The following is an 18474-nucleotide window of genomic DNA, read 5'->3' on the forward strand; positions in this document are numbered from 1 at the left end:
ATTATGACTTTTTTGAGTGATTTTAGACGACATACTATATTATGACTTTTTGAGTGACTATGACTTTTGATGATTTTAGGCGACGCCACTACCACACTTGACTTTTGAGTGATTTTTGGTGACATTCTATACTATGACTTTTTGAGTGATTTTTGAAGCGACACTTACTATACTATGACTTTTTTTTCTCATTTTGGAAGCATACTACTATACTATGACTTTTTGATTTGATTTTGGAAGACATACTATAATCACTGACTTTTTGACTGATTTGAGCGTCATACTATACTGTGACTTATTTGTGTCAAAATTTTGGACGACATACTATAATATGACTTTTTTGACTGATTTCGGAAGACATACTAAACTATGACTTTTTTGTAAAATTTTGGACAACATACTATATTAAGACTTTTTGAGGGATTTTGGACGACATTCTATACTATGACTTTTTGAGTGGTTTTGGATGACATACTATACTATGACTTTTTTGTAGCAGTTTGTTTTTTTGTCACAAATATCTGACTTTGCAGTGTTGCTATGGCAACACCGTTGAACCATTTGTTATCATAATAAGCACGCATCATCTTTCATGTGTTTTAAATATTGTCACAAATTTTGAGTTTGATACGATTAAATATGTAAAAGTTATTACCGAAATTGTGTATTTGTTGTATTTTCTGTTACCACAAGGAGGCGCTGTGCTAAAAATGTACAGTTTTTCCACAGACTTCTTCAGCAATGGTCCATCATCAACCCTAGGTAATTTGGTTGGGAAGTGACCTTCTATAGCAAAGTTATAAGAGTTTTGTTGCCTGTGGCGAAAAATAAAAATTTTCACCAACTTTGCCGGCCCCTTTCTCGTACACCATGATACTTATTAAAAAGTTTTTAGCAACTTTAGATCCTCAACTTGTCCAAAGTGACCTCACCAAGTTTGAACGTGATCCCATGTAAGCTCTAGGACAAGTTCGTTCAAAAACCGATGGTGCGATATGGCCAAAATCGGCAAAAAATGAATTTTCAATCCAAGATGGCGGCTTTCCTGTTCGTTGGCGGCTTTCCTGTTAGTTTTAGAGCATAGGCTACGCTGACTTTTTTGACCATCCCGACCTAAAGAACGCGTGTACCAAGTTTCGTGCATGTACATTAAACGTGCTCCTCAGGCCCACAAGTTTTAGGGGGTGGAGCAGTTATTTGCCCCGCCCACTTTCATTTTTTAACGCACATTCCCCGAAACATTAATATACGTAATTTTACACCAGGTCTGATGGGGTTGCAAAATTTGGTGAGTTTTTGGGCATGGGAAAGGCCTCAAAAACGCGATTCATTTGGAGGAATAATAATAAGAATAATCTTAGCGATTATAATAGGGTTCTTGCGCAACCAAGTTGCTCGAACCCTAAATAATCTTCACAGTTTCAATAGGGTTCTTGCAACCAAGTTGCTCGAACCCTAATAATAATAAGAATAATCTTCACAGTTTCAATAGGGTTCTTGCAACCAAGTTGCTCGAACCCTAATAAGAATAAGAATAATCTTAGCGATTATAATAGGGTTCTTGCGCAACCAAGTTGCTCGAACCCTAATAAAGTCTTTTCACTCAATCAGACTTTTAACATGTTGTAAATGCACGCTGACCCACTGACCGACAGTCATGTTGTCTCTGAGAGCGAGCCTTGTTCCTCAAGCTGCTTCTCAGTGAAGGGGGTCGGCTGGGGGCGCCTTACGAAGTCCTGAACTTCCCCTTTTAAGTGACCTTATTTATTCACGTAAAAACGTTGCGATTAACACAGAATAATGACAATCCGATTAAATGTGAAGTTATAATTCCTGTGCGGTGTTTTCCGTCTCACCCTGACTGCTCTTCCTCATTTACACAAGTGAAAGAAAGAGACGAGGACGACAACAATTAACGGCGCCGCCCACGCCTGTGCGCGGGCCAAATGCGTGCTCGTTCACGTCGACGCGCGACGCACGTTCAAGTGGACGTCTCCGCTGCTGCGTCATTTGCGCGCCGCCACGCTCCTGATGCACTTCTTTTCCCGAAAGGCTATAGATAGATGTTTCGATTTCAGGTGAGTATTGTCCCCGAAACATCCACGGTAGCCTGCGCACACGTCACGCGTCACGGTACACGGGGAGCAGTCGTTAATTCCGCGCTGCGTGTGTGTTTCTGTGGTGAACGCTGGCCATTGTTTATGCACCTACAAATCCAATGCGGTTGGCGGCGGCGGCGGCGGCCTGTGAAGCAGCCCGCTCGCCTGGTGACATGAGACGGAGAGAGGGTTTGGGGCTTTCGCTGCGGTGGCGACGACACGGAGCATGTTGTACAATAACTCCTTCTGTCAGCGTGTTGTGGTCATGAGTTCACTGCGGACCGCCTCGTATCTTTTGTCGGGCAGCAGGTTTCCATCGACGTGGGTCCAGCGTGATGTAACGTCGGACGTGTTAGCATTAGCTAACAGCTACGACTGCTCCCCGCTGTGTGTGTGTGTGTGTGTGTCGTAGAGACGAATTCCTCTGTTGTCTTTACGTCTGTTATTTAAAACACTGCCGTCAAAGTACAGCTAATATTTGGTAAACGCAATGTTTTATGACAAATATTTGGAGTTAATTTTCTGTGTGTCTAATCGCTTCTCCTATCTGAATTGTGTGTGTGTCACTTTGCTGGTTCATTTCAATGAAGTACCTGAATATTCACAGTTTGAGTTTTTAACCTAAGAACCTAAATGTTGTCTTTACTCTGATTGTTACTCAACTCTGTCTCACCTGTCCATAACAAAGATGGCACTCTTGTTTTATATAGCACTAAAACAAGAGTGGCTAACAACGTGCTGTGCACACAATTGAAAGACTTTTAACAAATAATACTGACAAAAAGAAATCTAACGAACTGTAATGGATATAAATGTTCTAAAAGAAAAATAGATATAGAGGGCAAGGACTGACCTTAGTGGCGATATCTATTTTACAAACACTATATTAGTATTACTTTTGTTGAAATGGAGCCACAGTTTCGACCTCGGTGGCACTTTTAGCCCCATCGTCACAACACACTTGCATGTATCTGTGTTAACAACACAGCTGTAGTTGTGCTTTCCTCCACCTTTCCTCCTTGTTCTGTCCTTCATGTAACGTCCCTTTTTGTCCTCTGTAGTCCCTGGATGATGACTGTACGCTGGAGGAGGAAGACGAGGGACAGGTAGAAGAGGAAGATGAAATCGATCAGTTCAATGATGACACATTTGGAGCTGGGGCCATCGGTGAGTCACATTTGATAAGAATGGAAATGTCTTCATCTTAAATAACACCACTTAAAGCAGAACTCTGCATGGATTTTACCATAATTCAACAGCTTCAGAGTCATTGTTATGGTCAGGGATGCTCAATCCCATATTATTGATTTGAATATCCACCTTTAAGTGGTAGCCGGTGACAAGGAATGGATGTTAAAAAGGTGGTGGAATAAAAATATGCTCTCCGTAGATAAACAAAATATCTAAGTTAAATAATTCTGTACATGAGCGGTAACTACACAAGCAGCATCTGTTGACTATGTGCCATCACTCCGTCTCTTATTGCCTGACCTATTGCCTGGTATATATGCTGCTGGTTATACATAATATGTCTTGTGAATTTAAACAGCACAGCTTCCTGCAAAAATTGCTTTGTTTGGGAGTGTTGCATGATAGCATTCAGTCAGATACTGGAGCTCTGTTACATAAGGAAATAACAGAAGTATAAACTCTGGGTCAAATGCATTATGTATGTCCTTAATTGCAGCCTTTGCTTTTGAATAATTGCTTTGTGTTTAAGTTTGAAAATGCTTCATTATTCAACCCTGTTGAATCGTCGTTCATAAACACGATGCCTGGCCAGTGCTTTTGCAGAGCACATGACTGATTGTCGATGAACTCCTCTTTCTGACTCCTCTACTTCCAGATGACGACTGGCAGGAGGAACACAAACGCCTGGCTGGGCTCGATGAGAATGTTGGGCTAGGAGCAGGAGGAGGAGGAGGAGGAGTGATGGGAAGAGAATCAGATTTAGGAGGTGCGGAGGACATAACCTCCACCCGTCTCTCAACGTCTGCGGGCCGTCATCCCCTTCCCTCTTCCCTTCCCTCACTCAATTTCTCGTCTTCCTCTGTACTGCCTCCACAAGGTCAGTCATGATTTTTGTAATTTCTTTGTTCATGTCCCCAACAAAGCAGTATAAATTTGACATGCAGTGTATATTAAAATGTCTGCGTTTCTGGCATTTGTTAACAAGTGATAGAAATATTGTCTCGGTTACTGTGCCTGAGTAAATTTGACTAAATCAAAGGAGAAAAGTGAAATTTCCATCATCACCTGTTTTTGTATTTGACAGAAAGTGACACCATGCAAACAATGATTCCATGCACACACATGCCATTTATCCCCTTCAGCAACTCCTTGACTACAAATATACCAAATGTGATAGGATTTGATCAAAGGGCAAAGCCCCCACAAAGATTTTAGTAAGGCTATCACCAGGCAGACACTCAACGACAGCCCTAAAAACAGCAAATGGATAATTTTGTCTCCCAATACAGTACTTGTATTATACTAAACATATTCCTGGTGAGAAAATACAGTAAAAGTAATATACCAGTAGCAAATATGTAATACAAATATTTGTATAACAAAGTCACCGCAGTTTCACGCAGCCGTGCAGTGATGACTCCGCCCACTTTATTGAAGTGGAGATTCATCCTTAACCGCGCTGTGGCGAGGCGAATAGAGCTGGTGGAAACATACCATAATAGCACTATTCATACACAGGGCAACTCAAGGTGCTTTACAAAGTCGCAGAAATACATTCATAGAAAAATCGCAGAATAAGACCATGACATGAAAATGACATTAAAATTATTGAAATGATTAGAAATAAAAGTGTGATTTGAAGATGAACAAATATGTTTTCTTCAGTCTGTAGAATATCATGACTAAAGGTCAGGACAATATTTAATCCAAAATGGTCATTTCGCACACGTTTTGGCCCTGCAGTTGGCTGTATTTCAATTTTAATAAAACGTTGATTTATTGTTCAGCTCGACTGTGCAGCAAACAAAATAAATATTTACTATGCTAGCTAGCTAATGCCAGCTGATTGCATGATTGATGACTAACTTCACGGTTAATATACAACTACTACAAAATATAATATTTTCAGATGTAGAGGATCGAGGAGGAGGAGGGGGGGACTTGGCCGAGTCCCTGGCCAGGCTCATCCTGGAAGCAGACCCGGCCATCGCTGGCGTTGGAGCCACTGAGAGGCCCGGTCAGTCCCTGAGCTCCACAGGATCCAGTATATCTGCTCTGCATGGACTGGAGCGACCCACAGTTCTGCCCCAGCTCTCCTCCATCCCTCATCCAACTCACTCACACCAGGCTCATCACCCCCAGCACCAGCTGCCTCCAGGACCCTCCACCTTAGGTGAGTGAATGCAGCACTCGTTGTGTTTCTCAGTCTGTAAACCAGGGGTCTCAAACTCAAATGAGCTGGGAGCCAATGAGCGTCTAGTCTAGCAGATTGATAGTTACAGTTACAGCTGAACAGTTAAAGCTTCTTAAATGTGAATATTTTCTTCATTTCTTTGCTCTGGATAACAAAGAAATCACTGAAAGTGAATCATTTTGGTTTGTGGACAAAACAAGACATTTGAGAACATCATCATTTCCAGGTTTGACGAACACAATCAACATTTTTTTAAGATTTTCTGACATTTTCTCAATCAAATAATTGAGAAAATAATCGACTGATTAATTGATTAGGAAAATAATCGTTAGTTGCAGCTCTAGTCACAGTAGTTATGAGCATAAATCAGTCACGTTGTGATATAGTGGTTGATTTAATTTAGATTTATCTTCTGTTTGCTCACTTTGCATTTTCTAAATTGCTAAAAAATACACAATTAAAATGTATATAACTGCCTAAAACTTTGGCACAGTGCTGTATATTGTCTGGTTTCTCACTGTTGGTGGTGTGATTGCTCTGTAGCCCTTTTGGTTTTGTGTACTTATGTACTTCTGTGTACTGATGTAACCTGTACTACTGCAGGCCCCCCCTCTGGTCCTCCTCCACCATCATCAATGCTCAGCTATCAACAGCAGCAGCACTTGCTGCACAGAGGGTCTGCTCCTATTGGCCAGGTTAGTTTTCTGAGCTGTGTACTGACGGCTCATATATTACTAACTCACCGATGACCTTCTTGTTAATGTCGTATATATTTTTCTGAAAGATCTTTTGTTGGATTCGTAGGGCTTGTCAAAATCTTAATACAACTTTGTACTAACTTGGTACTTTAAGTATGACTATTCTGAATGTTTTCACACAATCATTGATTGTGTGTCTGTTGTGTCTTTTCCTTTGTAGATTAACTCTCATAGTATTTGGGAGAGCAACATGGGGTTCGGGCCCGTCAGTGTCACCCCTGCACTGACTACACACATGGAGGTAAGGCATACTCACACTACAGTTTCTTTAGTTTTACTCGCGCTTTTTTCCTCAAGCAGCAAACCTGATCCCACGTAGATCTGCAAGTGCATAAAGAAGAAGAAATGATTCAAACAACACACACGTTTTTTTCTTTATAATATATAATTTGACCCAGTCCAAGGAGACATTAAGAAAACATTATTCAATTGAGTTTAATGAAAGAATTTGCCTCTGTTTTTGTCTGGTTTAGTTTTCTGGCTCCTGTTCTGATCTGAATCAGTCCGCTGTGACTGGGCTTAGCTTTCCCACGTTTCATGTCACTCAGCATATTTATGACTTACTGTATGTCCTTAGTTTGACTGAAATTGTACTACACTGAGATTACATTTAGAAAAAACTGAAAATTGCATTTGTGAATTGTGATTCTTGTAAAAAAATTGTAAAAATCAATATACATGTTACAAATGTTTTTTTTTTCTTATTTGTGGATCTAAAAAACACGCATGCAAATCCAGACATACGTGTGGATAACTCTCTGCACATGCGTGTCGATCTGTGCGACTTTCACGCCAAGACTGTCTCAAAAACCTGTAACTGTGGAAAGAGAGGAATGCGTGTGCTGGCGATCCACAAATGCAATTTTCAGTTTTACAAATGTCATATTATTTACAAATACACATCTATATTTATAAAAATCAACAAGTTACAGATGGGATTTTTTTATTTGTGGATCTCAAAACACGCATTCAAATCAAGACATACGTGTGTATCACCCTCTGCACATTATTGGAACAAATTTAACCCCGTAGTATCCTGGGATGCTGAGAGTATTCCAATCATATAACATAGTGGAGAGACAACTGCAGCTCAAATGGAAACGTGCCGACTGTCACTTTTCCTGCTGTAAACTGATTACATTTGTGTGCCAGAGTCCATAGAGAAAACTGATGTTCTCTTTTTTTCTCCAGTACTTTCTGAAATATGTTGCATGGTATGACTGAATTTTAGAACAAAACAAAGAATAGAATTACTAAGATTTAAGTTTTTGCAAATTCCACCGTGTCTCTTTTCAGGACAGTCCATTAATGTCTATAATCAAAGAGGTGGGTCTTCCTAAATTACCTCCTCATGGGCGGAATGATGAAGGGCGGGATTTGTCTGAGAGGGTTCCACCTCCGCGCTCTTCTTCCCCTGTGATTGGCTCTCCTCCAGTACGAGCTGTGCCTATTGGTACCCCGCCCAAGCAGCCAATGAGCCACAGTCTGAACCATCAGGTGAGTAACGGACTGAGAAACTGACACAGACTTTGCTCTACCTCTCTTAACTTAATGTTTATCTACGAATGAATGAATGAGTAAAGCTTGTGCCTGTAGACCTTGCATTCAGCGTTTCACTACAAGCTGGAGATGCAGAGACCATAGGCAGAAGTTAGCGGGTCAGTGTAGAGAAAGTGCTGCATGCTGATGTACAGTTGCATTTGAGAAAACAACTCCCAGTGTTTGGGATGTATCAGTTTGTTCTGCTAATGCTAGCTGTAGCCAGATTTGTGGACTGCAGCTTTTGTTAACCTCCTCTTGATGATGTGTGCACATTTGTGTTTGTGTGTAGACCCACCATCCCACAGCTGTTCATGTGAGAGCTCCGGTCCAGCACAGATACCCACCTCCTTTCCCTGAGCGTCTGTCTCCAAACACCCTCCTCAATATAGCTGTGAGTTCTGTATGCACTCTAGGGCTGCAGCTAACCATTATTCTCAGTTGTTTGTTTGTTTGTTTTCTTGATTTATCAAATGTTGATCAGTGTTTCCCAAATCTCAAAATGCCGATGTTTTCTAATAAAATCGTTTAATATAGAGCAAAGTAATTAAGTAAAAAATATTCACATACAAGAATCTGAAAAATGCACAGATTCATCGATCAACTATTGTGATGCTCGATTAACTGCAGCAGCAGTGTGGACGGTGGAAAATATTCTACTACTTCATTTTATGCTCAAAAACATGGCTGTAATGTCTAATATTGACCGACAACTAAACAAAAAGAGATCAATCACACTGATCCAATCACAAATAAAATCAAACAGCAGTGAGAGTAAAATAGGTGATAGAGATGCGCGGGTGAGCTGTAATGGCATCTGCACCGGCTGCTAAATATCAATAATCCACCCGCAGCAATGGGTTTTTCAACAGTTGATGCACCCGCACCCGCCAGCCACACGATCATCATTTATTTTATCAGTCTGCTCAACTCATTTCTTCTTTATGAAGGTTTTGATCTTATTTATTATGTGAACTGTTTACTCTTAAAAGTGCTCTCAAACTGTCTTTAATCTGTTTAACTGCTGGTGCAATTTTATATTTACCATACAGAGCTTCATTTTTCTTTATTTACTTCTGCTGTCAGAACTCCCCGCTGTGTCGCAATCCCTTCCCTCCTGGAGTCGGACCAGTTCTGTCTCAGATTAAACGGGCCCAGCTGCTCAGCTCTCAGGTTAGTACCACACAGTGAATGTTGGTTCACAAATCACGCTCGACGTATGTTGTGGAAGAACGTGATGAAGATATAAAAGCTTAAGTGTGAAATGGATTGTTGAAGCGCTGTTTATTTCTTTGCAAAGATGGACAACACCTCAGTGGCTCCAAGGCACAGAGAAAGTGCCTTGAAAAGAAAATCTGTGTAGGACACAAAATACGCCTGTAGAAGGAGAAATGTGGCCTTGATACAGGAAGATTAATAAATCAGTTTGGTGTCAAATGATCAAATGATGTTTAGATGTGCTTTTACAAGTAAGCCATTAATGGTTTAACTAAGCTACACACGTCTATATGTTGAAACAAGAAATATAAGGAATAAGTTTTATTTTCCACTTCAATCTATAACCCAGATCTTTACTTCCTTGGTCATAATCCACTGCATTTTGTGTCACCTCCATATTACAATGAGTGTTAAACATGTTTTTAAAATGATGAAGTGTAGTCATTTCTTTTCAGAAGGCGACTGAGGACCTTAGTTTTGGCACCGACTTCATTGACAACAGAAAAAAAGACAGTTTTTCATCATATGATAATGCGATGATAGAGCCTGTGCACGTAACCCACTAACATAATTGTATGATGGCAGATAAATGGAGCCTCGGGGTAAAAATGAGCTGAGTTTGGCTGATAAAAAGTTCACCTCTCTTTCCAGGTGGCTGGTTTTGCCCGCGGAGGACCAGCGCCGCCATTGTTACCAGGTGGTGGTGGTTTCCGGCCCTTCTTCGGCGGCCCTCCTCCCCCGCACAGTCACCGAATGGGCCCAATGCCCCCTCATGGTCCCCCCAACCACACACCACCCATCAGGCACAACACCACCCACCTTCACCCTCAGCATCGCCGCATGCTCACCCAGCGCATGCAGAGCAGAGGAGGGTAAGAACGCGTGTGTGCGTGTGTGCGTGTGCGTGTGTGGGGTGCTGGTTGTTCAGTGAGGAAAAAAAAAACATAATCATTCCTTTTTTCTCTAGGGATCGTAGCAGGACTGGAGGGGACCGTCGCAGCAGGGACCCCTACAGTAATCTTATGACCCAGAAAGAAAAGGAGTGGGTAACCAAGATCCAGATGATGCAGCTACAAAGTACAGACCCTTACCTGGATGACTACTACTATCAGGTGGGTTCTCTTCCTCCTCCTCCTCCTCCCTGTAACGCTGTTACACCCTCCTCTTTGCATCACCTCATGAGGAAAAATTAAAGTGAAAAAATATGTATAAAATTAAAAATAAGATACATTACAGTGGAGATAAAAGTTGCTTATTTTTTACAGCTCTGGCAAACAGAATGTTTTGGAACGCTGATTTAAAAGTTGAAGAACTTTTCATTAAAGTGTATTCGCTTTGTTTTGACTCTGGGAAAAGTGAACAGACTGACATCCTGTCAGATCACAAATAGGTTTAATTAGTTTCAGTCAGTGAAAACATTGCTGCCAGTGGGCACAAAGGGAAAAAAGGATTTAGACTACAAATGATTCACCCTATGATGTTTAAGTCGATATCTGAAGAATCTGCTGCTGTATCTCGTCTTTTTTCCCACAAACACATTCTCTCTTGGACCTAATTCCACTGCAGTAACTTCATGTCAAGACACTTGTGTGTTATCCAGTGTTTTTGCAAATTGAGTGAGTGATTAACAAACCGTAGACATTGTTGCAGAATCATCTCATCACAGTATTTAATTGCCTCATAATCTTATGTCATGTCTGTGCGTCTGCTGATGAAACTGGAAAGCACTTCAATGAACCATGATGGTACATTTCTGACCTAAGACGTGTAATAACCGTGCCTCTCTGAGAGACGTCAACACTGTTTCAATGTTGTCACACTTGTAGAATTACTATGAGAAGATGGAGAAACGTCAGGAGAGAGAGAGAGACAGCAGCAAGAAGGAACACACCACCAAACTCATCACCCCGCAGGTGGCCAAGGTTGAACACACCTACAGACCAGGTACATAACCACAGGAGACCACAGTAACCAAGGATGGTACTTTGTATCTTAATTAGCAGTTTTGACAGTTTTATTTCATAGATGGATCCTTTTTTCTGTATAAGATCTTCTCGCGTTCTTATGTTTGCATCCTTAATTTATTTCCATGTCATCTAAAAACATTCAGTTAATGTGCATTCAGGTGAGCTTTCATTAGTGAAAAGTATTCCCCTGTTGCCATGGCTAACCAACGTCACTTTTCCTGCAGGTGAGGGAATAATAAAACTATTTCCCTAGTTGTGAGATGTAGCGGTGTTTATAAACGGACACCCTGACACTTCTCTGTGAACAGTGTCCTCTGCACTGCTTCATTCACCGCCCGACTATATCCTCCCTGCTGCTCACTTTTTACACATCGCACTGTTCCCTTAAAGGAGCTGCGTGACTCTAATGATTCCTCGTGTGGAATCAGGAAAGGGACTGGGGCGACTTGAACAGTTCCAGGATAGCGTTGTGGGGTGTTGTGAGGAATATTTGATATTGCCGATCATGCAATCACCCATTTAATCACTGGACAATGTTGTGAATTGTAACTTGTGTTTTGTCCACAGTTCAGTTTGCAGGCTCTTTAGGAAAGTTGACCGTCTCTAGTGTCAACAACCCCCGCAAGATGATCGACGCTGTGGTGACGACGCGTACAGACGATGAGGTCAGTTTGCATTTCAAAGCATTGGGGTTTCTTTTTTGATTTATCAACCAGAGTTACAATTCAAATTTTAATTGTAACAAAGAGAATCTAAATGATGCCTGCTTGGCTCTAATGTCTTTTTGAATGGCCACATAAGCCCTGTGCACATATGGCATTACAATGCAATTTCTGTGATCAGATAGTGATCAGATAGTGCTCCATCACATGGATTTACACCTGGTATTAACATGCTTCTCCAGAGTCCACATCAAAATCCAACTGCTATACTGTCATGGTCGCCTCCCCTGACCCCCTGTGCGCTGTCCTATCAACAGCAATGTTATTGTAATGCAATGTCTTTTTGCATTTGGAAGCAGTGATGCAATATTTCTGATTTGTTGATTGTTTCCCAAACAAAAACCACAAGAAGAATGAAAGAAATGAAGCTGAAGTCTGAGAGCTTGCTTTTATTTTATTAATAAAATATTAAGATAGCAAGGGATGGATTGAATCAGTGAATCATTTGTGCATGTCTCTCTGTGTCCAGGAGAAAAGAGACAAGCAGGTGTGGAATAAGAGGAGACAGATTCTCTACACTGTGGAGAAGGTAGGATGATCACGGCTGCACATTTAGAGAGTTCAGTGTGAGTGAGTGAGAGACACGATGATAAACACACCGTCGTGATCCTCTCCCTCCAGATGTACAGTTTGCTGCTGGAGGTTCAAGACTTTGAGAAACGGTTTGTCCAAGCACCAGAAGAGGACAGGGAGGCACTGCTGGAGCAGCACAAGACCAACACAGTGCAGCTGTGCAACTCTCTGCGGGAGAAGGAGTGGGACGACAGGTAGGAGGGGGGAGAGAGGGGAGAGGGGGGAGGGGAAGAAAAAGAAAACAAAGGTCTTCACATTACAGTTCCAGCTTTAACTCGCTTTCTCCTTCTCACTTTCATTAGAGTCAGTGATGAGCAGTGTGTGATGATAATGTCTGTGAGGAAGGGCAAGCGGCTCATATCCAGGCTCCTCCCCCTCCTGGCCTCACCACAGTCCAGCGCCATTGTCATGGCGATTGCGCGCAACCTTCCTGCCCTGGCCAAGAAGGACAAGCAGGATCAGGTAAGCACTAAAGAAAAACACTGGGCTGCTGCCGCTGCTGCTGCAGCTGCTCAGCACAGTGTCGGTTATCTCTGGATATTTCACTCTTTATCTACAGGGAATTGTAATAAGCACAAACGTGTGTGCTTCCACTGTCCTGGAAACCCATGTTAGACAAAAAGCCTCACTTTCACTGAAAACATGGCTGCTGCAGACACCAGGGAAAAAAATGACTATGTCATCAAATTCAACATTGTAGTGATTTAACCTCTAAGGAAAGAAATGAATATTTTATTATTGTTTGATGATAAAAAGTGAATCACTTGAGGCCACTATTTGTATTTCTTTGTGTTGCATCCTGTCATCACAGGGTGGCAGCAGTGGTTAGTTACTGGATGTCATGTGTGTTTGCAGAAGTGATGAAAGAGTAGCTCAACATGCTGTAGATCCCTCTAAAGTCATGAAAGTCACCAGGGTCTGTGAGTCCATCTTGTTGGCTGTGAATCATTATCTTTACCAAGTTTACATTATGCATATTCATATTGCCATTTGCCCGGGCTGTACATTTGTGTTGTACATTTATTTCTCCTCTTGCTCACAATTTAGAAAACCCGCTCCTCTCGTCTCAATGTTGAGGGTTATAAACGAGAGTACAGTGTCGGTGGTTAGAAAGGCTACGGGGAAAATCCTTTATCCTGCATCACGTGCATCTGCACAATATCATAGCTCGTGATTTCCCGAAAATATACTTTATACTAGAGCTGAAACGATTAATCGATGAATCGATTATTAATCGATGACTAAATTAATTGACAACTATTTTGATAATCGCTTTGAAGCTTTTTTCATGATTAAAACAAGATTTCTGATTGTTTAAGCTTCTTAAATAATAATATTTTCTTCATTTCTTTGCTCTGGATAACAATCATTCAAAATTAATCGTTTGTTACCAAAAAAACAAGACATTTGAGAACATCATCATTTCCGGGTTTGACGAACACTGATCAACATTTTTTAAGGTTTTCTGAGATTTTATGGACCAAACGATTAATCCATGAATCGAGAAAATAATCGCCGGATTAATCCATTATGAAAATAATCGTTAGTTGCAGCTCTACTATATACTACGCTGATACTGGCGCGATATCAACTGTTGAGCAATACAGTTGTGCTCATAAGTTTACATACCCTGGGAGAATTTATGATTTCTTGGCCATTCTTTAGATGAAAATGAATGATAACACAAAAACCTTTCTTCCACTCATTGTTAATGGTGGTGTGAAGCTATTTATTGGCAAACAACTGTGTTTACTCTTTTCAAATCAAAATGACAAAACATCAATGACACCTTGAAGTCTTTTGTGGTAGTTGTGGATAAGGTTCTGTATTTTCTCAGATGGCAAAGCTGCCCATTCTTCTTGGCAAAAAGCCTCCACTTCCTGTAAGTTCTTGGGCTGTCTTGCATGAACGGCACGTTTGAGATCTTAATGATATTGAGGTCAGGAGATTGAGATGACCACTCCAGAACCTTCACATTGTTCTGCTGTAGCCAATGACAGATCGACTTGGCCTTGTGTTCTGGATCATTGTCATGTTGGAATGTCCAAAAACGTCCCATGCGCAGCTTCCGCGCTGATGAGTGCAAATTTTCCTCCAGTATTTTCTGATAACATGCTGCATTCAGTTTCCTGTGCCTTTTGTAGCTCACACATCCCCAAAACATCAGTGATCCACCTCCGTGTTTGACAGTAGGAATGGTGTTCCTTTCATCATAGGCCTTGTTGACTCCTCTCCAAATGTAACATTTATGGTTGTGGCCAACAAGTTCAATTTTGGTCTCATCACTCCAAATTACTTTGTTCCAGAAGTTTGAGGCTTGTCTCTGTGCTGTTTGGCGTAATGTAAGCGGGAAACTTTGTGACATTTGCGCAGAAATGGATTTCTTCTGGCGACTCGACCGTGCAGCCCATTTTTCTTCAAGTGCCTCCTTATTGTGCATCTTGATTAGCCATTCAAACCTGTTTGTGTCAACTATTGTGCATGTTATCAGGTCAAAGTCACTGGGGTATGTAAACTTTTGATCAGGGTCATTTGGGTACTTTCTTTTGTCATTTTGATTTAAAAAGAGTAAACACAGTTGTTTGCCAATAAATAGCTTCACACCACCATTAACCATGAGTGGAAGAAAGGTTTTTGTGTTATCATTCATATTCTCTGAAGAATGGCCAAGAAATAGTAAATTCTCCCAGGGTATGTAAACTTATGAGCACAAATGTATTTCGATGATTTGTCTCATGTCCTCACACAGAGACACTGAACACAGGAGCTCAGCTTCGTGGCTGAGACACAGGCTGCTGCAGATGTTGTGGCCGAGTTCACCTGCAGTTATGAAACGAATCCATGATTATTAGACTAAAACATTGAAATATGCTAATTCTGATATGATCATGTACTCAAAACGGACGGAGCAACATATTGAAGACAAGTTAGCTTAGTCTTTTTATGTGATACGTTTGTAGTCGAGCTGTGATATGAAAACTGTTGCTGACAAACTTTACATTCGACTTTTTCATCTCCATTTATTTTTGTAAAATGCTGCCACACTGTGACGTCTGTGACCAGGATGTTAAAGGACGACTGACTGTAGCTCAACATGAAATGAAACCACCAGACGTTCTTTAATCTGCCCTTTGTGGGTTGGGCTAATCCAAAATACTGAAAATAGGGGTGTTCTCTGACGACACGCTGTTACCTGTGGAACAGAAGGATGCTAGCAAGCTAATGCTAACTACTGAACTTGCACATGAATGTTTGGGACACTCTGGAAATGTTAAGTGTGTTTTTAATCAATTAAGTGTGTTTTTAACACTCGCTTCCCTCAGCCATGAAAACACTTTGCACCTTCAGTGTTGCTGCAGGTCAGGAGGTCAACACGTGTTACTGCCAAATTTCTATCATGTGTACCACACACACACACACACTGTTTATACCGCTCACCTCATATTATTGACTATTGACTACGTTCCTTCCACTGTGACCCCACGCTTTTTCGGTCGCTGCGCCAAGAATGTGGAACAATCTTCCACAGCATTTTAGACACGCCCCTTCACTGTTAGACACGCCCCTTCACTGTCCACTTTTAAAACACGTCTTAAAACCGTTTTTACTCTTTGTCTTTCAACCCAGTATGAGACATTGTTTTTTTTTTATCTATTTATAGTTTTATTGTATGACTTTTTCATGTGTTTTTTTTAATTAATACTTTCTGCAGTATTTTATTGTTTGTTGTCTTGGCCTATGATGTCATTTCTTATGTTTTATTTATCTTATTTATCTCTGTTGTGCAGCACTTTGTTTCAGCCTTATAAATAAAGTTGAATTGGAGCTGTTTGTTTCCAGTATGTGAATTTAAGCAGACTGTGACATCAGACTAACTTACAGTTGTAAATGCTTGTAATAACGGCTTCATACTCCACAAAGTTTTATTGTTTGCTCTCGTTCACGTCCCTATTCTTGTTTATATAGTGAGTGCACTCTCATATCAAAGACGGCCAGTAAAGCAGCATGTGTCTCTGTCTCTCTGTCCAGGTGCTGTGCTGGTTAGTGGAGCCTGTTTCCACGGTGATTCAGTCACTGTCGAGCTCTGCCCTCACAGACTTGCTGCAGGAGCTTCAAGGCAGCGACGGCCAACTGGTCACAGTCCTGCAGAACAAGGTAAACTGACACTGATACTTCATCTCTGTTAAATATGGACTGTAAACACTGGTCAGACATCCACAGTCAACACTGGAAGTTTAAAGTCCCTTTAAATTGATTAAAATAAAGTGTTCCTTACTACTTTATCCAGTTGAAATGATTAAAAAAGACAGATTGTTTATAAATAAAGTATCTGCTGTTCTCTCTGTTCTTTACTTCATTTCCTTATCGTTATATAAAGTGATGGAGCTTTTGTGTGTTTGTGCATCACAGGTACTGTGTGATACATGGACCACAATACAATGATTCTGTGATCAGTCATGTTTGGCATGATAATCATGTAGTGATGCATCATGATATGTGTTTTACTGCCGTCCCATAGAAACATGTCTATAAGTTGTTATGATATAGTGTAGATTTCAGAGATGTGACCTGTGTGTTTGTGTGTTTGTGTCTAGTTTGGTGTGACACTGCTGTATCTCATCCTGAGTGAAGGAGAGAAGATGCAAAGCTCAGACCCCAACTGTCAACTGATGGATGACAATCGATGGTAAGCTCCCACTGTGTCTGCTCAACATGTTTCCTTTTTGTTCCCTTCAGTGTGCACTCACTCTCTCACTCTCTCACTCTCTCACTCACTCTCTCACTCTCTCACACTCTCAGGACCGAGCTGGTGTTTTCAGTCACGAGGGAGTTGCTCAGTGTCCCGTCCTCGTCCCTCTCTGCTCCTCTCTTCACCCCCACCAACCTGCTCTCGCTCTTCTCTCGTTATGTGGATCGTCAGAGACTCGAGCTGTTACAGAACAAGCTACAGTGAGTGACACCGACACACACATCAACAGACACACACACCGACACACACAAACGCTGCTCATAGTCATGTGATTGTTTGATGTGATTTTAAATCAGTCGTGAGTTAACATTTCTGCATGACCATCAATCCAGTCGTCACAGATGCTGCTGAGCTCATGCATATGTGTATATGTATAAATATAAATAACTTTGATATCCTGTCTACAGGCGTGTGTGTGTGTGTGTGTGTGTGTGAGAGAGATTAAAGCAGAATGATGGTGAGAATAATCCTGACATGATTAAAGGAATAGTCTGTGCTTCTTGTTGTTTCTCAGGATCACTGCTCTGTCCAGGTAGAAGTTACCACAGACATCAACACGACCCCCTTCACACTCGATGCAGACTTTTGTTTTTGTGTGTCAGAGGTGTGTGTGTGTGTGTGTGTGTGTGTGTGTACTGTGTGTGTGTTTGCTTCTGGTAAATCCATGGTGGATCATTTTAATCCAGCTGAATTACTTGTCACTTGTTTTTCTTTGTGTTTAGTTTCTGATCGGTGTGTGTGTGTGTGTGTGTGAGAGAGAGAGAGAGAGAACAACAACACAGTGTGTGTGTGTGTGTGTAAGAACTCTACAGTCTGAATGACTATTAAAAAATGAAATCTGCATTTTTAAATATCTTGTTTACGATTATGCCTGTGATGAACCTTCAAATTAAAAGTATTTCTATTATATAAACTGTTGATCTGCTCTTTTGCACTCCACACTAACACCTTCAGAGCGTTGTCCTGTCCTCTGATGAGACTCACAGTTTAAAAGGACGTGCACGAGTAAGAAGTTCATGACGTATTCACTACTTTTCACACATAGTTTGACTCATTTAGTTGGAAATCACGCGAAATGTAATGTGACCTTGAATAAACCACTCAGAATTCACTGAAAGTGGTTTCTGGTGTGTGTGTGACACACGGCTGCTGCCTTTGCAACTGTGTGTGTGCGTGTGCGTGTTGTGTTCACATGTTGAATCAAGATAAACATCCTGGGCTTTTATAGCGTTTTCAGTCGTTACCCTCAAAGCATGAGAAAAACAATTCCTAGAATGGGACAGATACATTTCTAGATACATATGAGCTGGAAAAAAACCTCAGATCTGTGATAAAACACTTCAGCTGTCAAAAGATAAAGGAGGACTTTTTATTCTAAAAGACTATTACAAGGCAGCACGACTCAGGCCTTTACTAGGCTGCTGGTGAACTACTGAACAAGGATTTGATTGATCCATTTCTAC

At 41.1% G+C, this 18474-nt stretch overlaps 1 protein-coding gene across 1 annotated transcript; it reads left to right on the plus strand.

Annotated features, from left to right (window-relative positions):
• The first annotated feature begins 1991 nt into the window (after positions 1–1991).
• Positions 1992–17920, plus strand: patl1 (PAT1 homolog 1, processing body mRNA decay factor). Its single transcript, XM_044028756.1, has 20 exons — positions 1992–2078; positions 3161–3266; positions 3946–4167; positions 5200–5463; positions 6088–6179; positions 6403–6483; positions 7539–7739; positions 8074–8175; positions 8868–8954; positions 9651–9871; positions 9967–10111; positions 10826–10943; positions 11534–11631; positions 12158–12217; positions 12310–12455; positions 12564–12723; positions 16291–16416; positions 16857–16948; positions 17062–17211; positions 17526–17920. Exons 1-20 carry the CDS (start codon positions 2064–2066, stop codon positions 17545–17547), a joined length of 2508 nt encoding a protein of 835 aa, XP_043884691.1. The 5' UTR covers positions 1992–2063; the 3' UTR covers positions 17548–17920.
• Positions 17921–18474: the final 554 nt, after the last annotated feature.

The sequence above is a fragment of the Solea senegalensis genome, linkage group LG6 (assembly GCF_019176455.1).
Source record: "Solea senegalensis isolate Sse05_10M linkage group LG6, IFAPA_SoseM_1, whole genome shotgun sequence".
Lineage (NCBI taxonomy): Eukaryota > Metazoa > Chordata > Actinopteri > Pleuronectiformes > Soleidae > Solea > Solea senegalensis.